The sequence below is a fragment of the Mixophyes fleayi genome, chromosome 4, assembly GCF_038048845.1.
Source record: "Mixophyes fleayi isolate aMixFle1 chromosome 4, aMixFle1.hap1, whole genome shotgun sequence".
Lineage (NCBI taxonomy): Eukaryota > Metazoa > Chordata > Amphibia > Anura > Limnodynastidae > Mixophyes > Mixophyes fleayi.
This window is the reverse complement of record NC_134405.1, coordinates 186,274,234-186,301,376: the sequence shown is the minus strand read 5'-3', so window position 1 is coordinate 186,301,376 and position 27,143 is coordinate 186,274,234. Positions and strand designations below refer to the sequence as shown.

Genomic DNA, 27,143 nt, shown 5'->3' with positions numbered 1-27,143 from the left:
CACCAAAAGACACAGGTGGGACCTCTCATACTGCACTTCGACCCAGGTCGTCTGGACTTACCCCGGCAAAAACCTGGGTTTTTGGTGCAGTATGAATGGGGTATTAAAGTCCCGGATCTAATTCCAGGGTAGAAACAGAGACTCCCATTCACAGTGAGCAATATTTTTAGGGCAATGTGAATGTGGTATTAAATGGCTTTCCAGGAAATCTAGACACACATGCACAATCCAGGTAAGCACTGCTACTAGATGTGATAATTATTATCAATTACTTCCAGGGTATTATAGGATCATGCTTGATACTCTGCAGATACAGAGCAAATGACGCAGCAGCAATATATTAAAAGGTAGAAAGAGCAAAGGATTACTAACGGCGTACCCAATGGAGCGGCTTGATGCCCAAACTAACATATATGGAATAAGCAGAAACCTACGGCATTGACACTGTCTGTATAACTCTTTCTGCCTGCTGTTAATCACTATGCACAGAGGCCAGTCGGCCTTATGCTAACGCCGTGAACAGATGCCTAGGTCTTCTCACAGACAGGCAGGTATTATATGACGGCTCGCACACAGCCAGAGGAGGAAGAGGCAGTTACTGAGCGCGCCCCTGCGGCCTCCTATCGCCGTGCACGCGCACTCCTCTCCCCAGCACTGGCCATTCCCTGACGTCAGGCCCCGCCCTGGGGGCGCGCACAGTCAGTCAGGAAAAGGGGGTGAAGAAGATGGCGGACATGGAGGATCAGCTGTCTGATGAGGAGAAGGTTGGTGTTTGATGTGTGCCCGCGGAAGCTGCAGCCTTAGGATGTCAGTAGCCGAACTGGGGATGGGGAGTGTAGATACACCGCTCAGGCTGCACGTAGGCCCGGTGCGGGACGGGCCCGGTGTGTGGCGGGGTGAGGGCAGGTGACCGATGCCGGGCGACAGCGATGAACTTGGGCAGGGGTTGGGTGACTTCCGTTCGGCCCCTGGAGGTGGGACAGTCTGCGGCTCGTTTCTTCTTCCTCCTCACCCGCTCCTTGTACGGCCTTAACCGAAAATAGGAACCACTAGGGTGGAGACCTGGCCAAACAGAGGGTGGCTGGTGCCCGGGCTGCAGGCTGTCACTCAGCTCAGGTCCACACGTGAGGATATATATATATATATATATATATATATATATATATATATATATATAGCGCGCACACCCCGGGCGCTCCTACTAATTACTGTACATATGTCAGTGTGTTCCTGTCACTTAATCTGTATTATAAGGCTTCCTATTGTCCTCGCTATGGAACACATTGGTCTTATTCCCTTAGAGTGCTGCGTACTGAGTACTCCATAATCTTCCCAGTCTAAATGCTGATTATTCTGCTAAGTAATATGGTCCCGTTTAAGAGGTTAGCTCAGTGTGTTTGTGGCACATATTGGCTGCATCATATCTGAAGTATAAGAATTCATTGTGTTGTATTTGCAAAATATACATAGGTATTCTATTAATAGTCTATTCTATTAATAACTTTGTTATATCACTAGTAAGTGAAAAATGCTCTCTAGGGTTAAAACTAATCAAAGCTGATCCCAGATAAGTTAGGGTTAAGTAAAAGTGGTCTTTATATTTTGTAGCATCAGTAAAGTTCTGTTGAATGTGGAGGATGCACTTTAATTCAGTGTGACTTTCATTTTTTGTTTTTTTTTGGGGGGGGGGATTGTTTCTCATACATAAAAAGTGAAATTAGGCTCTTCTCACACAGCAACTCTCACTGCTACAGAGGGGGCCCTGGTTACTTACCACACTACAGAAAATTTCTTTAACAATTTAACCAATGACTGAAAGTCCCGATAAGCATGCAGATTCATATGTACACACTTTCATGATACCTTCAGATCTGTGCTCATCTGTCATAACCATCTGCTGAAAAGATTGTGACTGTAAATTCTATGCCGATCTGCCTACACTGCAGGTTGTGAGTGCATACTCATTGCAGAATTTGACCTACGTTGTTTATAGAGATTTTTAGTTCTTCGAACTATATGATGTGCTTTAGTGGAATAGAACATGATGGTGGAGTTTACACGCTAATGAAATATCCGACCTAACAGTTTATTATGAGATTGGCACAATAATCGGGTGAAAAACCTGTAGTGTGTTCTGCACTTTAGTCACGGGTATCCCTGGAGGTGGAAGCTATGCAGCCTCCCATATGATTGGGGTATGAAAAGAAAGTTGCGTATATGAGCTTCTTTTTATGCAGTTGCATGTCGCACCTTTTATGCACCTCTATATTATACAAAGTACACTCTTTTGCACTCCAATAAAAATGTGACATGGAGGCTGTGCTTCTCAATGAAGCCTGGGGGGGGGGGGGGGGGGGGGCGTGAAGGGGTTCTCCACTAGTATTAAAAATGTGTGTATATGTATGTGTGTATAGTGTTTGAAGTACAGAAACTGCAATATTTTTTTTGTTTTCTAATGCTGGTGGAGAGTGCCACAGAAGACCATGGGCTTTGCCATGGGTACTATTTACCAATCTCCAGTGTACCAATTTACTATCATAGGGACATAATATACACAAAATAGAGCTCTGTTTAAAAACGGCCTTATTGTAAAAGTGATTTGCAAATACAGTGAAACTACAACTAACTTAGTGCCCTGTAAGGAGACTGACAGGAAAACGATGTTACTGCATACAATTAGCCGATTTTCAGCTTCTGTATATTAAAAAAAAAAAAAAAAAGAAATTGGGGCCAACGAATACAGGACGTTAAGGGGAACTGAATGACACAAACCCAAAATGTACCCCGATATATTTAAACACAAACAAACTTATTTACTCTATTTACTTTAAACTAGTATTGGCATGCTTAGGATATCCTGTTTGGTCTTGCATGAAGAATTAAAAAATGATTTATATTCGAATAGTAATTGAGCAGTATCACCATGGTAAAAGATATTAGAGATACTTGAACTTGTTTAAAAGTGGTTCCCAAACTCGTTTGACAATTCTGTATAACGTTCAACACTTTGCTGGAAATTCTCAAACTTTACATAGACTAAAAGGTTTTGGATATATTCAACCATGTTTGAGTGAGCTTAATGGATGTGTTGTATAGTTTGTGTAATGGCAAATCTCAGCCATGGAACTTGAATATATTAACTGTTTGAATTAAAAGAAAACAAATGTTAACATGCTAGTTAAAATGGAGCTATTTAAGTTCTAACTGGCACATGCATAGTTTAACGTTTTTAGGAACCACAAAATTGAACCATCTCGCAGCTTAACATTTGTATCATGGACAAATTTGAGACCATTGTACCATCCAAAATTTAATTGAATATCAAATGGATTTCAATTATTTAAGTATCTCTAAAATATATCTACCACTGTGTCCAGAGTTTATGCATAGTTGCCATGCTTTTATTTTATCTTTCTGTTTATTAATGCCATGTCTTCTACTTATTCCATGGGAGTACCAGGCATACAAAACCCTCCATGTTCATTTAGGATTTAGAACTATGGGAATACTAGCACCATATACAACTCCCAACAGGAGGACATTAATCCCCTGTATTTTCGATCATGTTTCAATCATAAACTACAGTTCGTTGCATAACAAAATGTACAAAAATGCAGAAAGTGTTCTCAAGTCTCAGTCATTTGCCTTTTTGACATGATAGTATCAGATAATATGTTAATTTCAGAGATAATTTTGTAGCTAGGTTTCTATTTAGCTATGGGTCCATTTAGCGTGTTGTCTTCCTATTAAGAGAAGACAAACAGCCATCTCTCCTCCCCCCCCCCCCCCCCCCCCCAATATGAAAAAAGAGAATGTACATGAACATCCTCTTGTCCTTCAACCAAGCAATTTAAAGCTGAATTTGTCCCATTTTGTTTACTGTGCGAGTCAAAATCAGCCACAGATTCAACCTGAGGTTGGGCTGAAAGAACAGATTGGTACCTACTCGATTAAAGCCTCATCAAGAACAGGTCTGCAACAATAAGAATAAACTTTTTAAAATAAAATGTCTATCTGGGCAATTTATGACTTTACACTATATATTATGTTTAAAAACCACTAAATACAGTTATTAAGGCTTCATCTACTCTAAACTTGCTTTCCTCTTAAATTATGAGGGTCCTGGGACAACCTCCTACCTTATATTTCTCCTGATTTCATGCTGCTTCATACCACTGACAAACTAATCGCAATCGATGTTGCTGGGACCCTTGAGTTGGTGACCTGAATAAGTAAGGACTGGAGCAAAGCCCTTGCATATCAGTCCTTAAATTGTGGGAGCTGATCATATCCAAGACCCTCCGCATGGAGCAGAGGTGATCCCAAGAGATGAACCCTCACAGTTCAGCTAGGGAGAAGCAGAGGGAGTGCTTGGATACTTTAAAACTATTTTGATTGAAAACACTTTCATGTAATGTGTAAGCACTGTGTAAAACATTTTAAGCGCTGCATGCTATTGTGCATCTTGCTGAAAATGTTTGAAGATCATTTATTTATATACGTTTTACTTTGACATGGCATCTCTTCCAAGGATTCACCTGGCTTGTTTAGGACCTTGAACATGCATGCTGTTGAAGAAAATAAGTTTGAAATTATATACTGTTTATTTTTAGCCTGTTTTGTATATAGTTTTTAGTGTTGTACATTATAGTGTCTTCTGACTGTTCTGTGTCATACAAAAATAATCCATCTCCAATGAAGATTTTGTAGTTTATAATAGTAATTCTATAACCCTTAAAATAATAACTTGTACATATTCTGAACACAACGCTTCCTGTGCAGCAGGTGGAGGTTCTTATTGTGGGCCTTCATTTGGATTTGGGAGCAAAGAGAGGTGCAAATTTACTCCTGGACAAACCCATGTTGCAATTCAAGTGATGCAAATGCATTTATTTTTATTATCTTTATGCATACAGGGAAAATAGTGGCTGCTTTTTCATGTAGTGCACAAATATTGGACAGCTTAATTTTTACACTGCAATTTGAAAGTGAGCTAGGACATGCCCCTTCCAACTCTAAATCTGCACATTTTAAATCCCCCTCCCATTTTTGCTTTGCTCCAAACTTTAAATGAGGCACAGTATGTGTAATTGGTAAACCTTCCACAATGAGCAGATTGATCAATTCTACTTCTTTTACTTTTTACTTCTTAAGCATTTTATGTTTAAAAAGCACTTTAGCAAAGGCATTTTCCATGCTATACATCTTTATTGCCATAAATGGACACACAAGTAGTTGATAGAACTGTTGTGATACTGTTTGTGGTGCAACATGCAACAGGAAATGATAGTAGCATTTGGTATAAACTTAGAATGAAAGCATTCTTTTTTTTCTGTTTAACTTTGAGACTAGGGAATTCAAATCTGTTTGGCACTTTGTGTTACACATCAGTTACATAGACATCTGTGCTGCAGTTAGGTTGCATTGTTGTTTTTTTTTATTGTCTTAAATGCTGCACCATTTAACAAAATACTATTTGTGCACTTTAATATTCTGTCATATATCCCATATTGCAGTATATCTGGTTGATAAGTGAGCTGCATTGAAAAGCAAGTTACAGATATGTCTACAATTTCTATGCAGGCAGTTGCATAAACCTGAGAGTTTAAAAAATAAAATGTAGTATGCTGCGATTTAAAAAAAAAAAAAAAAGTACTTGTTAAACCAGACCACAAAATTTAGTCTGTTATTTCACTTGGGCCACAAGGCAGGCTCGGCCTGTGTAGCAATTTTAATATGGCTTTACCACTGTTTCAATCCTTGGAAGAGATGTCAGTTATTTGAGACTATAGCACATTTTCTCCCCAAAATTTTTATATCTGACAAAAATGAGTAGTTAGAAGACAAATGTTTATATCTTCAGAAAACAAATCTGTTATCCACCAGTGTAAGTAATAAGCGAGCGGACATGGTGCATGAGATAGTAGGTGAAAAGCAGTGCTCCACCATATATGTAGCAAGCCGTCTATCTAAGATGGGAGATGTAGATTAACTAGGTATATTGTATTTATGAGTAGATGATCCTATTTTATGTGCACACATTGCAGATGACATCCATTAGTAAGGGCTGGGTTGTAAAACTAAACGGTATGTGAGTGGCATAGACTGTCTGCATACATATAAATAGAAGCAGGGTTGAGAAATACATGCTTACTGTAAGTGTTCTGTATCCTACACTACAAGCAAGTGGGCAGCTTGCTCTCAGCGCACTAAGGAGAAACCAAAGCTTGTGCAAGAGACTACAGAGTACAGAAACTTCTGATCGTTTTCACAAAAATTCTAACCAATTACTTTACATTTGTGCAAGTGAACAGGCATTCAAAGGGTTCGTTAGCTGACCATATAAAATGAGAGCTTTTTAACTAGTCTAACACAAGTGATTGTCACTTAATTTTCCTACATGCGCCAATCCTTTATCATCTATGGGAAGGTTTGAAGGGTTTCTTCACCTAAACTTGGCTGTACTTGGTGTGAGTAGTGCCTAGTAAAATGGCTGTCTTCCCTGGCTGCCTTCACCATCTGTTCAAATGCCTTTACCTCTAAGCAGGTCAAACACATCTGTTCACTCTGCACCTTGCTGTGCACTGCACTGTGAGCACCAGGTTCTTTCTGCTCCCCTACAGACAGCTTGCGCTGTTTCTAAGCCATTTTGACACTGTTACTACATGTACTATGTGGATAATTTAAAGGAAGTCTAATCCAATGCAACTCCCATCTGATACAGTACACAATGTTGTGGACCAGCATGAGTCTTGAGGTCTTTTGATTAAATTTTTCTGTTTATTTCTTAAGCTTTAGTCATTGTGCGTTATTTTTGTCTGTATTTTGTTTTAGGTACGTGTTGCAGCAAAATTCATCATCCATGCTCCACCAGGAGAATTCAATGAAGTGTTTAATGGTGGGTAATGCTGTTAATTTTACTTTCTACTTGGGTACCTTAACTGCGTTAACGGTTATAGACAAAACAGCAGGGGCAGCATTATAAAGTGCCCTGCAGCTCTTGAGTGGTTTCCACGGTAATCTATGCAGCAGCGGAAAGGCACTTTAATCTCTTTCAGATAAGATAATATGTGTGTCTCTACATGGATGTGTGATGGCACTTTCTCCACCTGGTATTTGAGTGAAGTTTAACACAGTGCAAGAGCTCCATGCTGTGTGACTAGAAATAACTTAAAAAGTAGATTTAGCAGAATTGAAAGGGTTTCAGGAAAGGCAAGATCTGAAATTACTAATTTAGTAATCGTACAAACTTGAGATGCCCTCTATCGCAATCTTTGGAAACTCCCTTTATTATTGCTGGATTTTGTGCAAGTGATCTTTGTGCAACACCACAAAAGTAATATTGCTGTTTTACATCTGTACTCCGGAGTTATTGTATAATAGTTTACTGTCTTCTGATGAAAAAAGTGAACCCTTTTAGAATATTACTTATACAACTTTTCTGATTGAATCAGCACTTCATGTTAAAGTACACGGCTGTCTGGGGAAAAAAATGAGACTACTGTAAAACATTTATTTCCGTTTAATGGCAATTTTTTACATCTTCAATAAATACATTTAATAGAATATGTTGTAGAATTGTTAGTCATCCCATTACACATTTTTAAAGCAGGTATGTCATATGGTCCTCCAGCATTGGGTTTTGTTTTGTTTTTTTCCCTCCTTGCTTAATGTGGCTTTGTTCACAATGTAGTGAACCAAAATATCTGGGTTCCTGGTAGAGAGCATTTTATTCAGCACATACGTATATATGTGCAATGCTTTCTTCCAGGCGGGCTGCCCATAGCAGGAGAGATGTGACTTGCAGTGTAAGCTGCCCTTAGGGTGAGCACTGCAGTTAGCGTAGGAAATGAAAGCGCACTGTATATGGTAAACACTAGCCCACATACGAGCTGTTTATGAATGAGACTCCATAGATAATGTAACATAAGTGCTTTTCTCACAGTATAGAATATATAAACAATGTTTTTATTATACCTTAAATATGTCACTTTTCGTTTCATATCCAGCTCAAAGTTTGTATTTCTTGTGTTAATTATGCATGAACCACAAACCTCTCAATTGTAGATTAGTTTTAATTGATTTATATCCCTTTTGGGGAGGAGATTGTGAAGTGCGTAAAATGTCAATAATGGTCCGACTGAAAAAAAAGAACATTGCTGCTTTAGAGCTGACCTTTTGCCCTATTACATCCTGTGCATTTCTTCGGTCTCTGACTTGCAGCCATTCGGAAGACTGGAGAGTGCAATTTTGGTTAGAAAGTCTTTCTTCCCAACGCGTTTCATCCCCCACGGGGACTTTTGCAAGAATGTTATACTGACATGGTTTTTTATAGGGCGATCTGTCATTTCATTTAAAACTTTGTTAAAAATGCATGCAGTTTTATTAACCTTAACTTGTTTTAAAATTAGATTATATTTTGTTTCTTGGAACTACTATTTAAAAGTATTTCAAATATTTGAATTCTAAAAGCATCCTATTCATAATACAGTTAGTCCTTCAGCATGTTATATGAATGGATGTTATGCTTTTATATGTAATGTAAATGTGTTTTGTTTTGTTTTTTTGGGGGGGAGGGGGGGTGTTTAATTATTTTTACTTGTTTTTGGTGTAAATTAGTTTAGTAACGAAGTTTAGTTTGGTTTGCTTTGGGTTGAGAAATTCCCAGAAATGTACCTAGGGCTGCACACCCTCACAGTTGTTTTTTTATTCTGTAGTCTGTCGACCCAATTTGGTTTCCAACTTGAGCTGTGACATTGTGTTATGCCTGCTTCCAGGCCAGCTTTTTCTACATATTACACAGCTCTACAACTGTTTATGCTGGAGGATGCCTGCCCGGCTTACATTTTAGGGTACTGAATGCTCTCTCCCGGGGTGCACAAAGCACTATATAATATAACACTAGACTTGGTTATTGTTATAGAATCTAGATATTATCCAAGTAATAAGCTATTTTAGTGATCCATCTCTTAATTTCACTGGTACATTAGTCTGCAGGAGACGGTTTAATCTTCAGAAGCTAAATTTGCAGATAATAAATGCTCATCTGCTAATATTTAAGGCTATTATTACTGAAGGGTTAGGATTAACTTTGCTATTCAGCAGAAACTTTTATAATAGGATTATTACAGTCTAAATTTTGTACTTGCCCATGGGGTCAATTTCATTAGCAACCAGTTATCTTACTAGTATGTCTTTGGACTGTAAGAGGAAACCCATGTGAAAAGAACATGGTATTTCCAACCGTTTTGTTTTTTTTTTATTACCGTTCTTTGTTACAGTTTTTTTCATCCTATACTAATTTCACTTAAAAAATGTAAAATTTGATTGTAATCATTTGCCGTCTATTATTTCTAAACAATTTTAAATAAAGATTAAAATTGTGAAATTGCTTATTTCCATTCATTAATACTGCAGCGTAATCATTGCTCAAAGGGCCCATTGTGCACAGACAGTCCTACCTTCAGCATATGTTTTTCTCCTTACTCTATATTCTTCTATCCTAATGTTATTAAAGGAAGAGACAAGGGCGTAAATGTATCAAGCTGCGAGTTTTTGGCAGGTTTGAAAAGTGGAAATGTTGCCTATAGCAACCAATCAGATTCTAGTTATTTATTTAATACACTCTACAAAATGATAGCTAGAATCTGGTTGCTATAAGCAACATCTCCACTTTTCAAACCCACTGGAAACTCACAGCTTGATACATTTACCCCAAGGAGTTTAAAAACATACATGTAATGATAAATTGGGGTTCATTAAAGAAAGCTATACTGCACTAAACATTGTAATAGGTTGTTCTGTGAGTGTTGTCATTATTATTATTGTGTAATCCCAGGTTCATTAGATGTTTTGCTAATAATTGAAATCTGTATACATTTTTAAACCATTAATGGGAAATGAAATATTGATAATGTAAAGCTAAACAAAAGAGAAAATAAAGGAAAGATCCGATTCATTAGTGTGCAGCTAAGTAAATTAGATAAAATGAGTTCTGATTTTTACTGTGTTTAAACCTTATAAAGGTTATTTTGTAAATTTAACATAAATGGAAAAATAACACTTTATTAGTAGTATTTTTTATTTAATTATATGATCCAGTACTATGAGCACTTAAACTTATATGTGAGTAAATTGCTGCTTTTGTATCTGCTCTACCAAATTAAATGATGTGATGAATGGGTTCATATGTTAAATTACTTTTTATCTCACATTGAAAGCAGAATATGAAATTAATGACACTTTGTTATATAAGACTTGTGGATATCCATAGTGTACATTTCATTTTTGAATACAAAAAATATTTATAAATCTGCACTGCAAGTTATTTGTAACTTCTTGCAGCTTATATTTCCCGAGTTCCTCGTACTGTGGGCATGGGAGGACCACACACACTAAGCCCCCACCCCCTCTGCCACCAATTAATCTATCTTCTCTGTGTTACAGGTGGTACCAGGTTGTTGTCCAGCTTTAAAACTATTAAGAAGTTGTTGATATTATTTTATGTCCCATTGTCTGTCTTTATTTTATTGAATTTAAAGACTGCATATTGATCAATTGTATTACTTTTTATGCTCCTAGTGCATGTGTTTTTATAGTTGATGTTTATACAGACTGTTTAATAATTCTACTTTGATTAAATGTGTTTCTCATGTAGATGTTCGGTTCCTACTTAACAACGATAACTTACTCAGGGAAGGTGCTGCTCAGTAAGTGTTTATTTCATTAAGATTATTATGAAGTGTGTTAAAAATAAATAAGAGGAATCCTACACTCTCAGAAGTGTTGCTTGGTGCCATTCTATATACAGATATGTACAGTTAATTCCCTAATGCACCTCACACCAGACTTGTATGGTTGCAGCCTCTGCAGGTGTGATCCTTTTCTGGTTTTATCTGTTATAACTTGTTTTAATTTAATGAGCAAATCAAGCTGTTGGATGTTAATATATCAGAAAGCACATTTACATTGGCTAAATAATGTTCTTTAATGACCGGGTTTTTTTGTTTTATTTAATCTGTCTATCTGGTACCAACAACAACATTACATTATTCCAATATTTTCATATTTATATAGATTGGTGGTACAGTGCTTGTATAGAATCAACAATTACATTATTTTTACAACAAAAACAAAGCAATGAATAGGGGGGATGAGAGCAGGGAGGAAATCTGTCTCCATACAGATATGCAAACTTATGACAAAGGGCTAGGCTTTTATGTTTAATGGGCCCATTTTGTGTAGTTTTGATACAGAGATGGTATCTATATTTCAGTGCCCTGTCTTGATATTTGTATATTTCTATATTCTCCAACTGATATTTCTACCGTTATGTACTGAGGATTTTACAATGAGAACATTGGAGCAATGTTTCAGAGGGAATTTACCTGTTGAACTTTAATCTGTTAGACACCTTTCATTTCTAAGCAATACTACCAGGTGCTTACATTTCTTGTATCAATCAAGAGCAGAGAGTGATCATCTTCCATCTCCATATCAAATATTTTAAACCAGTCTTGTATAAGTTGAGGGTGAGTGTTTGTTGTTTTCTTCCTTTATTTGGAGACATTTACTCTTGAGGTGAAAGTGCCAGAAACCAGAGTCAGCCGGCACCTCTTCTCTTATTTCTTTTTGTGATTTTGATAGTTGATTGGCAAAATGGAAGGGTTTTTTGGGCATTCAAACCAAATGTGGTTAGGAGTACCTGGGGTTTGGCTGCATCTCCAACACTCATTGGAAGGCCAGGAAACATTTTTTGTGTATAATGCTAGGACATCTGTACCATCTTACTGAAATTCCTAATGAGTTTCCACGACCTTGACATGTATGAATTGGACCTTATCAGCTCTGTGGCAGCCATAACAAATGAGTGAACTGCCTGGTATATGGTATATAGTTTTGTTCTTTACTACTTACATTTAAGTAGTTTTTTTTTTGTTACAAATGAAAATTGTATTGGGGATTTGTTTTTGTTTTTAAAACAATTTAATACCTCGGGGATGTCCAATTTCAAATAACTGAATCTGATTTTATTCACCCTCCAGACAAAGTTCTGGCTGTTTAGAGTGACCTAAATGATAGTTGCACAAGGCAGGGAGCTGATTGGTATAGGGTCTAGTGACTTCCCAACATTCATCTCTTCAGCATGATATTGTGTGGGGGAAAAAAATCATTTAGAAACCAAAGAAAAAGATTACTTGCCTGCCTAGACGAGGGTTGCATCCATTGAGATGTAGGCACCCCACAATAACGTTGTATGCAGTTTTGTTACATTTTGAAGAGCTCACCAGAAGTATATCTCCTCTAAAACCATAATGTGAGGGTAGCAGTTGTGTACCAGTTCATGAAACAACCTCCTAGAAGTCAAATTGTGAAAAGTTTTTGTAAAAAGTGATTATATTTTTTATTATATACTTGTAAGACTTTTGATTTTTATTGTTTGCTACTTTTAGTGCTTTTGCGCAATACAACTTGGATCAGTTCACACCAGTGAAAATTGATGGATATGAAGATCAGGTACGCACATCTATAACCTCTTTGTCAGTACTGAACAATTAATATAATATAATGCCGTACAGTAGGAAAACAAGGACATACATAAAACAAGGACATACAAGAGCTTACATTCCAAGAGGAAGAGGGCACAGTGTTCTCCCCAGGAAATTTTGCCAGTCGGGTGGGGGCAGAGAATGCATATGAATGCCAGTAACAAGAATTAGAAAGTTTTATTGGAGAGTGTACCTAATAATTTTCATATAAAGTGACCCTGATCTTTAATATGTTAAGTAGAAACTTGATGGTTCAGTCGTGGGCATTATTATTAAGTTGATAGAAGAGTTGCAATATAAAGAAATAACTGCTTGTTTTGGAGGGGCCGGAAGGGGGTGGTTAGAGGTGACCTACATGTGAAATATTATAACTGCGATTTGCCCAGTCACTGCCAAAGGAAGTGAATTCCTTTCTAGTCAGTGTCCTATAGACACAACCACCAAGTGCCTCCTCCTGCAGTCAGTCTAAGGATCATAGATACATAATTTAATTAGGATGGGAATACTGAGGGCACTCTTATGGGTAAATGCAATGTAGTATACTTTACATATGATGGTCCAAATTATGAAGAAAAAAACTTCATATCTGGCAAATTCGAAGTCCTTAGTATTCTGGGCTGGAATGGATACATAAATATTGTTTCTTTAACCTGGTCACACACGCACAAAAATTGTTTCCTTCATCAGCCAATTGGTTCGGTATGAGCACATGGGGCTCTAAAATGATCTTATTAAATTCCCTTAAACCCTTTGTTTTTGTTTGTTTTTGTTTTTTTCTTTTCTGCGTAGGTATTAATAACAGAGCATGGAGATCTTGGTAATGGAAGGTTTTTGGATCCAAAAAACAAAATTTCATATAAGTTTGATCACTTAAGAAAGGAGGCAAGTGACCCAAGGCCCTCTGAAGGAGAAAATGCCATAGAGTCGTGGAGGAATGTTGTGGACACTGCCGTGAGGTCCTATGTGAAAGATCATTATCCAAATGGAGTTTGTACTGTAAGTTTAAAATACTTCTGGCATTATCAAGAAATCTTCAATTCATAAATTGTGGATTGAAAAAAAATGTTCTGTAGTTTTGGCTCTCCCCTCTTGTGCCGATTGTGTTGTTTGTACCAGCACCAGTTACAAAGTTTTAATTGGCTCAATCCCTCCATTTGTTCAGGTTTATGGCAAAACAATTGATGGGCAGCAAACCATAATTGCATGCATAGAGAGCCATCAGTTTCAAGCTAAAAACTTTTGGTAAGTATTTTGTTTATTGTAAACCGGTTAATCTTCAGTAATCAAGTTTCTTAGCTACTTTTGATGATTCTTCAGCCTACTGAAAACTTGTCAATAGCTGAAACACATATTAACTGCTATTTCATGTAAACACTCTTTGATCAAGTTCAGTATCTATTCAAACTAAAAAAACCTTATAAAAACCTTAACATATTTTTGGCTTACTTTTCTTTTGCAGGAATGGACGCTGGAGGTCAGAATGGAAATTTACAATCACGCAATCCACTACAAAGGTGGTGGGCATCCTAAAAATTCAGGTACAATTGTATTGAACAGGCTTTGCCATTTTTGCTGTTTTAAAACCACTATAATTTCTTCCTTAATTCTTTATCTGGCTACTGTAACATGACTTTTTGTACCGTTTGTGCTTTGTCTGATAGTCTACAATATGAATAATCATATTTCTTCATCTCCATAAACACTACCGTTGACATGATCCATATTAGCATTTGTGTAGATTAACGCTCATGGCTGTAGGTCATTTTTGGGCAACATATGTGTTATATTCTTGCCTGTGCATTAAGGGGGTGCGCTTAAAACAAATGCTCCAGACAAATGTGTTTATTAAAACTACCCCATTTAATTATAGTCAGCTGAAGAGTACTAACGTTTTCGGTGTTACTTACCTGCTTTAACTGGTTATTATTGCTGTCCAATCAGTGGTCATGTTACACTTGCTGTATTCGTTCACTGTTCTCCTGGAGAAGATAGTTACCTGGGCTGAGGCTGGGGTAGGTACAATGGGAGCTGTGGAGGCCCCAGACAAAGGGTGCAGTGTAGCGAACCGTAGTCAAGAGAGAGGACTTTAATGAAACAAATTTGCCTGGAGTATTTTTAAAGAGAGCTGCAATGTTGTGAAGGCTCAATTAAAATTGATACAAATCCACCACCACTCTTGTGCATGCACTATTTCATAGTCCACCAGTAAAAAGTGTTTTCAAGCTCCCGAGGTCATGCCTGAAAGTGAGTGGAAAATACTGTTTGTGTTTAAATGCTTCAACTGATCGGAAAACGTTGTCCCTGTTCTTGCTTTTAGTTCACATTTTCGTTAAGGTCTGTGCACAGATAAGAAACTATGTAATAACATTAATCCCATTGATTCTGTTTTTGCTTTTGTGGTTATGGTATATGTAGAGTATCGCTTGTTTTATTATTCCTACTGCACCTCCTGTCCTCCCTTTCCTCTTCCCATCAGAAAGCTTCTAGTCCAGTCTTGTGAACCCACCATATGCTTTGTTTTCATATAGGTTCATTATTATGAAGATGGCAACGTACAGCTAGTGAGCCATAAAGATGTTGAAGAGTCACTAACGGTGTCTGTAAGTATGTTGCTGCAGGCAGGCCCAGAAGGAGTCAAGCTGTTGAAGACTTAGGAAAAAGTAGTAATGACTTATAACCCTTTCACTGACAATGCGTGCTATAATAGGGACATATTTAAATGTGGTTGGAAGTTTACTGTTAAGTCTGTAAGTACTGGTCATTTTCCGACTGCATGAATAGGCTCGGTTTGCCCTATTTTATTGGCTGGCGTACATTGTTGTTCAGCTATGGACGATTTTGGTTCTTGCCGAATTGGAAAATAATGCTGATGCTCAGGCTGTGTGTAGGCAGTATAAGGCCACTTTCACTATGCTATCCTTATTTCCATATTCTAATTAATACTGTCTTCTAATACAGCTCCTACCACCGTCTTTCCTGTTTGTTACATGCACATGTAGGTAACTGACAAGTTATTTTTATGTATCTTTTTCTTGCACAATCACACAAGTGTTGTATAGTACAGGGTAAAATATTAATTAAGATTTGGAAGTAAAATAAGTAAAAGTGAAGGTGGATAGCCTTTAATGGCTCAATAATTCTAAATATCAATTTCTGCTGTCTTGCTGCAGTTGGAGCTAGAATTGCCTTTAGCATTTGAGTGTTTGCGGGTGGGGAATGTCTGGCATCTGGTACATGTACAGGTAGTGGGAAAGTGTTGAGCTGGAGATCTTGGTTAAGAAAAAAAATCTAAGACAATAACAAGCTGGAGTGATATGAGAACACTTACATTCAGTCATTAAGACTTAAAAAGAAGAATGTCAGTGATCACCCTGAACGGTCATTAGTGACTTTGCAGCTCACAGTAGAATAGAAATTGTGAGTGCTCTATTCAGTGTAGAGAAGAAGAAAAATGCCAAACATGGAACTTGAAGTGCACAACTGCCAACTAAATCCTGTTGTGTACACAGGCAGCAACACACAGCTGAAAATAACAACCAGTTACAGCTCTGATTTACTAAAATTACTATTTTCCAATTTTTATTTTATGGTGTATTTGTAAAATGCACTTTGCTGAACAACTCCAAAATTTACATTTCATGGACGGCTGGCTGTCAGGATTATTCAGTGTTATTCTAGCAAAAGTGGGTCATGGCATAATGCTGACTGTGAGAGGCTGTACTGCAGCCATTAGCCAGCTAGAATTATTGCATACCGAACTTATTTTTATAACTTTTTTATTTTTTATTTGCTTTTCTCATTCAGAATGAAATTCAAACGGCTAAGGAGTTCATTAAAATTGTAGAGGATGCAGAAAATGAGTACCAGGTATGTATGCCTTTGCTTCCATTTGAAGGATGTAAAAAAGTAAATGCTTGCATTTGAGTTAATGTGTCTTTGGCCAATTTGTGCAGCAGTGTATCAATTTTTTTTTATTTGATATTGTTTACCATGAATATGTTCAAATGTGAAGTGCAGTGAAACACCTGTGTTTCCGGCAGGATGGAAAAGTGGAGAAGTTGTCTATAGCAATTGGTTAGATTCTAGCTATCATTTTGTAGAAAGTACTTAATACTACAATCTAGTTGCTATAGGCAACGTCTCCACTTTCTCAGATCCGCCAGAAAGTGTCTTTCTCTTTTACCTGAAGTTTGAGGTGCATTTTCTTTATACATTTTCCATACTTTGCACAAATATTGTACCTTCAAAATGTAAAATAGGGATTTGACAGTATTGCTGATTACCTAGTACAAGACCCTGCTAATTTTAGCATACTATCTGACACATACAAATTTAAACACTTACAATGAATTGCAGATTGCGTAAGTGATTTTACAGGGTATGTAATGATAGCCTTTTTCTATGACTCATGTAAGTGGGACATGATTTGGCATTTTAGTTCTCAAAAGATGACTTTGATTTTAATAACTGGTGCTATGCAGATGTATTATGATAGTTTTGCATCAAACAGTTGGATATTGTCATTCATGGTAGTCAATCATTGGTAATTGGGGAACGTTCCAAGAGATGTGCTCTTATGTTTCAACATAGTATTATAATAAGGCTGTTATCTTTTTAATTAAAAAAACAAAACTTGTGCAAAATGTCAGTTTTATCTGTTTATCTTGTCCCTATGAATTTTCTCCCGTTGTTTCAAACAAAACACATGAGAATCCTACCAGGGAAACAGGGCAGGGAAGATATATTTGATCTTGGTGCATCTGACATCTAGATCAGTGGTCAGGGAACAGGGGTAAATTACCCCAAATGGGGTAAAAATGAAATTCCTGGGGGTAATGCTGCTGATTCCCATGCAGAGCCACTTCTTGAGCTTCGATACAATAATGAAGCACGTATTGCATTTGAAAACAAAGCAGATCTGTCGTATTTTTGGATGTCAACAGCTGCAAAGGCATCAAAATTACACATGAGGAGACAGTCAAAAAGTTCTGCCTTTTGCAACAACCTACCTTTGCGAACAAGGATTTTCCACTCTAACGAACATAAAAACAAAGCAGAGAAATCGATTGGACGCAGAAGACTGTATCCAAATTGCTCTGACATCAAAATGCCCAATATTGATGCTCTCGTGTCAAAAATGAAGCAACATCATTTCTCCAAAACCTGAAGTTTTTCAAAGGAATTTCGAATAGATACAATAAAATTTTGAATTCCAATGATTAGTAATATATGATTTCCTTCCTTTAAAATCAAGGGGGTAACGTTGGTGTATCTAAATATGTTTGGGAGTAAAGGGTAAAAAAGTTCCCTGATCTAGATGAACAGACAATGCTGTATGTGACTTGTGGTTACCACTAGAAAATTATGTTTTGTGTGGACAGTATACATGGCACAGCAATATATCTCTATCCTACGTTCTCTCCTCCGTTTTCTAATGCCGTTTGAAACCTAATGCAAAATAAATGTCATCTGATCATAACATTGCTGAGACTACCGAATAGTGTTGGTATCTATCATAGTTTTTATTTCCTGCAGTTGCTTTTCTCTATGCTGCAAACAATAAGTCGTTTTATGACCACTAATTAAACTGTCTGACTGTCACGTTGGGGAGTCAGACAGGCAGCTAACGGCAAATCTGATGCTGTTAGCTGTCTGCTGTCACTGTAAGCTACTTGGTGAGGCGATCTCGTGAGACTGAGTCATAGTCTCACTCTCACGAGACTTCCTCACAATGGAGCTTACTGCGCCTGCATTTACAGTGACAGAAGTACACCTGCCACCTGATGTGTAAAGAGGACCACAGGTAATTAGTAAGTGTTCGGGGGGGGGGGAGTAGAGGAGGAGCAGAGATAATACATAAAGACTTGGGGGTGAGATCATGACTGGGCCTGGGGACAGAGAAAATAACAAGCAAAAAAATATATATTTTAGTATGTTCCAATTGATTATGACATCATCACGTGTGTATATATAGTGATTCTCTTGCATGCATGCACAATAGTCACAACGGTAACCTCATGTAAGAAATACAGGTGGGGGGGCCCAATAGTATTGAATTGGGCATAAGTCGCTTGACAACTGGGTGCCTTACAGTACTCCTAGCCCATGGGCCTACAATGTCTTAATCTGGCCATGAACTTAATGTGTCTGTTATCACGGTGTGCAACCATACCATGATATGAAAATGCCCATTGCTGATCTTATCAATAAGTACAGACAGAAAATAACAGATCTGGAAGTATGTGGTCATCTTCCCACAGCACTCGCATGCTTCTATGTGGTTCAGAAGTGATGGAAGGCTCTTGTACGCACAATGGGCATGCTCACACAGTTGTTGCAATTCAAAACGAGATTAATGAAGCATCTTATATTAGGCTGATTCACGCACTCTGCACTATTTTAGCTTACACTCTACTACAAAACATTGTCTTTTATATATTTATGTTCCTCATATAAAAATGTTTATATTTGATTTTTAGTTACACGTAGTAATAACCTCTTGGCAGGCTGTCTTACATGAAAGAATAATTTGACTTTTAGATAGCTTTGGGCTATCGTATCTAATTTGACTCCCAAAAAGTGTATTGATTGAAACGCCTCATACCATTCATTTGGCTATTGCAGTCCCTTTTCTTAACCATTGTTAAATAGCTGGGTCAATGCCATCTCTTGGTAACCAGGGAAATCTACTTCACTCAGCAGTGAAGCAAGTAAACCAATTCACTTAACAGACTCTTACTAACAATTCAAGCTGTTCTGAATTCGAATGGAAGATCAACTCACTATCAAATGTAAAGGGTGGTAAAGTATATGGCCTAAATAATGATGAATGCTACTAAAAGAAAATGGAGGCTCAAACTTTCTTTAATTTCCCATCATCATTTATCTCCTCCTTTTTTTTTATTTCACTTTTGAGAATTTAAAATTGTCTAATATAAAATGAGTGACCTTAACAATATATGGCACTATTGGTGACATATATTGTTAGAGAAAACATTTCCAGAAAGAAAGGTAAATGTCACCTTCTTAAAGTGTACCTTTAAAAATATCAGCTAATACATTGTATAGTTTAGGTTGAAAGCTGACATGTGTTCATTGTTCCATCCTTCATCCTCAAAATCATTAGTAGCTCGATCCAGTGGAAGACAAATATCCACAATAAGATATAGTTCAATTTGTCCTAAATGAAGAGAAATTCCAGATGAGGTATTACTGTTTTCAGAAGAGCCAAAATGAAAAAACTTCTCTCGGATCTATTCCTCTTTAAGGAATAGATGAAAAGAGCTGTTCTAGAGCGCCCTGGAGCATCTGCAGAGCGTTGGATGCATTGACCTCAGTAGCTATCATAACAAGCTGCTGAGCTCAATCTCTCCCCCCAGGGGTAAAATTTGCCAGCCAGCTCCTGATACTAGTTTTAGATGAGAATAAATAAGTTTCCATGTTGCTGGTTTTAGATACCACAGATTGACATTGCATGCTACTGCCTTGTCTAATCAGATTCTTCTCAGTCATGCGTCTTATTTTACAATGTCCCGTGTATGGTGTAAGCAGCATGCATAATTTAATTCATTTTCTAAAATAATACATCTTTGATGGACTCAACTTTGTTTCTACATGTTTTTGTTGTCTCAAAACACAGAGGCCATACTAATCTTCTAAATATATTTTGACAAGAGTAAACAACATATAATTTTAGTTCAGCCAGAGTATGTGCGATAAATAATTACTGTTTGGGCACAGTCTTTCAGATGTCTTCGCTGGATTGGGCACATTTTAATATCGGTAATTTGTTTGTGCAGTACCCACACAGATTATATCTTGTTCTTTCAGAAGAATTTAATTTACAGAAAATACCATTAGATTGCTTAACCCTACTGTCACAGCAAACCAAATCTACCTCAAGTGGCTAAAAAGTGTTGTATTTTTCTAAATTGCAAGAAAGTGAGAAACCGGAGGAAACTCATGCAACGGAGGAAACTCATGCAAGCACAGGGAGAACATACACACTCCACACAGATAAAGCCGTGTTCGGGAATTGAACTCGGGACAGTGCTGTGACTTAATGCTTTCTGCAATTTGGGGTATCATTGTCAGGTGATCACCAGTAAATATTTAATAAGTGAGGGTTCTTATTTGAAAGAGTGGACTGTTTCACATGAGGGTGCACCTGAGCCTCTAGGTTCCAGGATGTGGGGATATATATGTGCCTGGTGATCACCAAACATTAACTACTAAGGGGACATATCACTTGAAATAGAGGACCCATCCCCTCTTTCACATAATCCAAGATCAGTGAGATCTGTCCCGCCCTCCTCCATCATTGGAATTGTAAATTTTTATATAGTGTAGGGTATTATTGTCTGGTGATCACCAGATAACTATTAAGTGGGTATCTCATTTCAGAGACGTGACTCCCTTCTTTCAAACTGCCTCTGAGTTTCTAGGTGCCAGGGTGGGGATGGTAGGGGGACACTTTTGGTGCCCTTGCCACACTCTTGTTCTTGGCACTGAAGGGGTTAAAGACACTTCTCCATTTTAAAATGAATGTTTTGATTAATTTTGCTGGGGTTCCATCCCCTAGGATCTTTAACGTTTGGTGTGTTTTGTTTTTTTTTGGGGGTTTTTTTTTTTTTGCAGAGCTCCGATACTTACATATTTACTGGACCTCTGTCGATCGGCTTCTTTGCTACTCTGCTCTCTTCATATCGCGAAAACCTACGCCGTGCATAAAATAAACTTAAAAGCAACACCAGTGGTGCAATTCCTGTTTTAGATGCAGCCACATCATAATTTATCCAGGACAGACACAATCCGGTTCAACGAGAAATTATGCCAGAGAAATAATACGGTCATGTATACAGAATGAGAGTTCAGTTGTTGTTGCAGCAGATAGTCCTCAGAATTAATTTCCGCATGCTAAAGTGGAACTGGGCAGTTGCCCATTCATACAGAAGAAAATACTCAAAGTGTTAGGATTTGCTCTAAGCAGCACAAATGGATGGGTTGTTTTGACAGTAAGACTGTCCAAATGTAATCCCAGGCAGGGTAGCACTTGTGGGTCCTCTTCTAGTCTTCAGCCAGTCTACAACCTGTACAGTATCTTCATCAGTCAGAAGTTTTCATCAGACTGAAGAGTTGCCTATACATATTATCTCCACCTCCACGGCGTTTCATGACTACACCTTTTTCCAGGGAGTCAGAGAAAAGAGGTTTTGCAGGGGGCAGTACAGTCACTTTGGGATGCCGTGGTGATTGTTCCAGTTCCATTGGGGTAGAGAGGTCAAGGCTTTTACTCACCTTTTTCTGGTGCAAAAATCAAATCGGTCCTTCAGACTAATTCTAAACCTGAAGGACCTCAACACCTGCTTACGGAACCCAGCTTTTAAATGAAGTCCATCCGATCTGTGATAAATTCAATGAAGAAAGGTGAGTACTTGGCATCCTTGGATACCAAGAATGCTTACCTACACATTCAGATATGGACAGGTCATCAAAGTCTCGCGATTTGCGGTGGATCTGGAGCATTTTCAGTTCAGGGCTCTCCCATTCGATTTGGTCACCATACCGCGAGTGTTCACAAAGGTGATGGCTGTAATTGGCAGCTCAGTTTACAGGGGGTGACTATTTTACCTTACCTAGACGACCCGCTGATCAAGGCGGAGTCAATACCTCGCCTTCACTCCCATCTGCAGCTGACCAGGGGCGTTCTGCAGGAACACAGATGGGTGACCAACTACAAAAAATTCAGTTGATCAACAATCCCAGGAACACCATACATTGGATTGGTATCCGACACAAATTGAAAAGTTTTTTTTCTCCCTTCAAAGTGCGGAAGATCTGGCATCAGGTGAACAATCTTTTATCTCTAAAATCGTGTCTCAGTGTATGAAGTTTCTGGGTCGCATGGTTTCCTCGTTCGAGGCCCTGCAGTTTGCTCATTTTAATTTACGCAACTTCCAGCAGGAGATTCTACCAAAGTTGTCAAGGTCGGATCCCCACTTATAAAGGCAGGTCTTTCGGTTGTCGCAAGTCTTCTCTGGTGGCTTAGGGAAGACATCCTAACACAGGGGCGTCCTTTCTCGGTGTGGGACTGGACCATGGTAACGACGGATGCTAGCTTGGTGGTGTGCAGTCACTTCACCTCAGATTGCAACATACTTGGATGCCAGAGGAAGCACGGTTTCCCATAAATGTTCTGAAACTACTGGCAGTATTTAAAGCTTTAGTTCAGGCACAGTCCTTCCTGGCACATCAGCTGATCTGAATACAGTCGGACAATGCTACGGCAGTAACTTACATAAATCATCAAGGAGGAACAAGGAGTCCTCTTGCCATGAAGGAAGTGTTCCTGCAATTTTTCAGTGGTGTTCATTCCAGGGGTGGACATCTGGGAGGCCGGCTACTTAAGTCTGCATGCCCTTCACCCAGGCAAATGGTCGCTTCATTCGGAGGTGTTTTCTCAAATAGCCCTCTGATGGAGTCAGCCAGAAATAGACCTGATGGCCTTGCAGCACAACTGCAAGGTAGAAGGGTAATGTGCCAGGTCAAGAGACCCTCAGGCGTTCTTAGTGGACGCTATGACTGGAACACTTAAGCCTCACATTGTGGAAGATCGGAAGTGGAGGGTAAAGGAACACCAACTTGAAGTTCCAGTGTACAGTGATTCTACTGGCACCAGATTGGCAGAGAAGAGCGTGGTACTTGGATCTTTTAGACAATGTTGGTGGATCGTCCTTGGCGTCTTCCTCTCAGGAAGGATCTTCTCAGTAAAGGTCCATTCTTTCATCAGGACCTAGATCGATTTTGGCTTTGACGGCTTGGAGGTGGAATCCTTGATTCTCGGACAGAAAGGGTTTTCAGAGTGGTTAAAACCATGATCCAGGCAAGATCAAAGTTCCTACTAATTTAGCCAGGGTGTTGGCTTCTGTAAGATGGTCTGGATGGAGGTTGTCGTACCTTGAGGTCCAGGTAGCGGCATTGTTGGTGTATTTTCAGAAACGTATAGCTCTGTTACCGGAGGTGCAGACTTTTCTACATGATGTACTTCATGTGCAACCACCTTTTTGTTCCGCCAGTGGCTCTGTTGGACCTAAACTTGGTCCTTTTGGCGCTTCAAAAATCGCCCTTTGAGCCCTTGGAGTCTGTTTCTTTAAAACTTCTCTGTTCATACATTCGTTTCCACAACTTTGCTTCTAAAAAACGCAAGTTTTGGCCGTAAAGTTTTACGTGCCGCTCATTCTGAGCATTCCCACCCATATGGGCAGCTTTGGAACGTCCCCAAGGTGAGTGTCCCCCAACTAGTGTGGAAGAGAAAATAGGATTTTTGTACTTGATGTAAAAATCTTGCTCTGAACATGAGTTGGGGGACACTGCGCTCCCACCCTTCGTTCTGACAGTTCTGTTGTGTTTTCACCCTCTCTTGTGACTTGATTACTAAATAAACTGATCTCTTCCTGTGGAGGAGCCACAGAGGGGAGGAGAGCAGGCTAGACAAGTTTGTTGTTTTTTTGTTTTTGTTTTTGTTTTTTTATTAGTGCCATTGCTCCCACAGCGCCCTCTATACCCCCCAAGGTGAACAGTGTCCCCCAACTTGTGTTCAGAGAGAGATTTTACGCTACAAAAATCCTATTTTTGTATATCTAATTTTTTTTGTTTTAGCTTGTTGGTATCTAGCTTAATAAGTTTCTTTAAAACAATCAGTACATTTGAAATTGCACTTGTATTTTTATTTTTTAAAAAAAAAAAAAAAAAAGTTTTTTATTTTACAAGGCCAATACAACAATAAGAGACGATTGACAAAAAGAGTACTGCACTTGTATTTTTAAATATATGTGGAATTAAACCAACGTATTTTTTCATGAAATGCATTTACCAACACTAAGACTGCGTCAAGTTTAATAAGAAAAAAAGTAGTTTGCAAAAAATAAGCTTTCATAGTAGAATATTTATTTGAGAAAACAGCTGCTAGAAAAAAGTTTTGTTTTTTTCCTTTGGGGAAAAAAATTGTATCTGAAATTGCTGAAGGAAAAATGCACAATAAATATTTTACCAAAGGTAACACACAATAGTCATACCTGTAGAAAAAAAACTACATAAAAGTAAAAATAGACTGTTATTGGACAGATGAAATAGAATATTCTAGAGACTGCATAAATTTGTATAATATGAGAATGTTTATAATGTATCAACATCAAGAAAATAGGAACACTTACGAACATGCTTCAGTGAAACAAAAACTACCAAAATACCAACTAGAGGTATGAGCTTCTTTTTTTATATAATGACGACATTTTATTGATTTGGACTGTTTACTGGATTAGAAATGATTTAACTTATTTATTGTTTTGAGTCTCATGAGCAGGGCCCTCCCTACCCTTTGGTTTTTCATGTCTGCAATTATTTTTGCTTTAATACATAGTGCATTCTTTGTATATATGTTATCTTGGCAATTGGAGGTGCCTGAAGCACCTAGCAGTGTTCACTAGACTCCAGCTCTGAGGTATGCAAGACCAAATTCTCCCTGCAGTCGCAGCTAAAATGTCATCAGTTCTCATCAAGTCCTGCAATATTTATATGAAAAGTAATCCATTAAATCTAATGCTGACCATTCACGGGCTGTTCCCCATGCTCAGACACTTTTTCCAGTGTAAGTCGCTAACAGAGATACGGCCGTTTAGCGATGGGGCAGAGTGGCCAGATTATTTATGCACTGTGTTGAAACCTATTCGTATGGTCACATTGTGACTGATGGGAGTAATTTTCTATCCAGACTTTGCACTAATTTTGGGTTCAGAGATGCATCAAGATTGCAATGTGTGTGCTTAATGATCTGAAATTTTAAGGCATCAGCTATACAAAGTAACTTGTATTGATGCTAGTGTTTACAATTATGTTTTTGTTTTGTCTTTTACTGTGGTAGTAAAATAAGACTCTAAAGTGATAACATTTCATGCAATTGTTCACATTAGGTTATGTAAGAAATAAACATGCTTTTTCAGTTGCAACCACAACCAATAAAACAGCTAGGATCATGCCTGTATTCTGTTCATACCCAGCAATCTGTTTATAGACCTATCCAGATATCTGAGCCAGAAAGTTTAATGCATACTAACTAGGACAATGTCACTATTAAATTTACAGTATATTTGTTATCACTTTGATATAGGCTCCTCCTAACGTGGGGGTTTTTGTCATAATTGGCTCTCTAAGCACTTGTGATACATTGCAGTAATGAGTATTTAATCTCAATGTTTTATTTATGCTAGTATGTTTTGCTTTGTCTTAATAAAGAGTAGCACTCTGTATACAATCAACTTTATGTACATGCACCAATTATTTTAGAATTGTTATTTCTTCTGTTTAAATATTAATGCACACAAGCATATTTTTGATGCATTATTTATTCATTCACATTGCTTGGCTTACAAGTTTTGGGACTTTTTTTTAAAAAAAAAATCTGATATGGACATTATATTCATATTCAATGCATTGCGTCAATGAATGGAATACTCTTACACTATATTTTCTTCCACTATGAAATTTCCCCCCCCCCTCCTAGATGACACCTAAATCATGAACTACCATATCTAATAGTGATTTCTTTCCCTCATAGACTGCAATCAGTGAGAATTACCAGACCATGTCGGACACTACTTTCAAAGCCTTACGCCGGCAGTTGCCAGTGACCCGCACGAAGATTGACTGGAACAAGATTCTTAGTTACAAAATTGGAAAAGAAATGCAAAATGCTTAACATGAACATTGCATGACTGGATGATTTTAGTGTCTGTGCATACAAATAAATATAGCTACAAAAATATTTTGAGCTGCCAACTTTCCTGGTCAGCATGGCCTTTTGCTATGAAAAATAACAAATCATTATAATTAAACTAATTCAGCTACAGCACAAGATTGATCTTTATCAATTCTTTCAGTTTTTTGTTTATAATTTTGTTTCTGGGGGTGTTGTGCTGTATTTGATTATTTTCCCATTGCTCAACATGTTTAGGAGGAAAAAACACTTACAAGGGTATAGGAAAATTGCACTAAAGCATAGAGGTAATACAAACATAAGAAATTGAAAAACATGTAAAATTCCCATGATAAAGAATTGATGGCACAATTGTTTGTTGCCTGCATGGAATAAAACTTTATTAAGTATGGCTTTAGCATACCCTGAAAGTGTTCATTGATAAACTTTAGGCATATGAAGTCCTTTAGTCTTCTGAATTTTCTATTCACTATATGGGAAATAAGCTTCATTGTACTTCTTTATTTTGCTCAGTTAAACTATCTTTTAAAATTTATATATAATCTCCCAAGTTCTCATGTTACTTTGAGAATTTGCTAAATCTGATATTGCTTGACTATATTAAATGCTTTATTCCCGTGACTGCTATTTAAATTGGCCTGAAATCCATTTGCCCTTAACATCCTATTTTTCTTATATAGCCTCCAATGTATTATAACAAGGCAAATTGTAATATATATACATATATATATAAAATCTTGTTCTCCTTATGTCTGTCAGTTTATTTTTCTGTTTTCTTCACTTGAAATGTATTCAATGTGACATTAAAATGCAGATTTTCTAAT

General features: G+C 37.8%; 1 protein-coding gene across 1 annotated transcript; it reads left to right on the top strand.

Moving 5' to 3' along the window:
• The first annotated feature begins 657 nt into the window (after positions 1-657).
• On the top strand, positions 658-27,143 carry CAPZA2 (capping actin protein of muscle Z-line subunit alpha 2). The gene is made up of 10 exons (XM_075208983.1): positions 658-764; positions 6,835-6,898; positions 10,658-10,709; positions 12,453-12,516; positions 13,338-13,544; positions 13,711-13,790; positions 14,008-14,086; positions 15,077-15,148; positions 16,353-16,415; positions 26,161-27,143. Exons 1-10 carry the CDS (start codon positions 726-728, stop codon positions 26,299-26,301), a joined length of 861 nt encoding a protein of 286 aa, XP_075065084.1. The 5' UTR covers positions 658-725; the 3' UTR covers positions 26,302-27,143.

What these genes read in the sequence shown, in the direction of transcription:
- CAPZA2 (XM_075208983.1), top strand. Translation starts at nt 726, where the DNA reads ATGGCGGACATGGAGGATCAGCTGTCTGATGAGGAGAAG. An exon ending in TTGATGGATATGAAGATCAG is followed by an intron (nt 12,517 to 13,337) that starts GTACGCACATCT and finishes TTTTCTGCGTAG; the next exon opens with GTATTAATAACAGAGCATGG. An exon ending in AAGAGTCACTAACGGTGTCT is followed by an intron (nt 15,149 to 16,352) that starts GTAAGTATGTTG and finishes TTTCTCATTCAG; the next exon opens with AATGAAATTCAAACGGCTAA.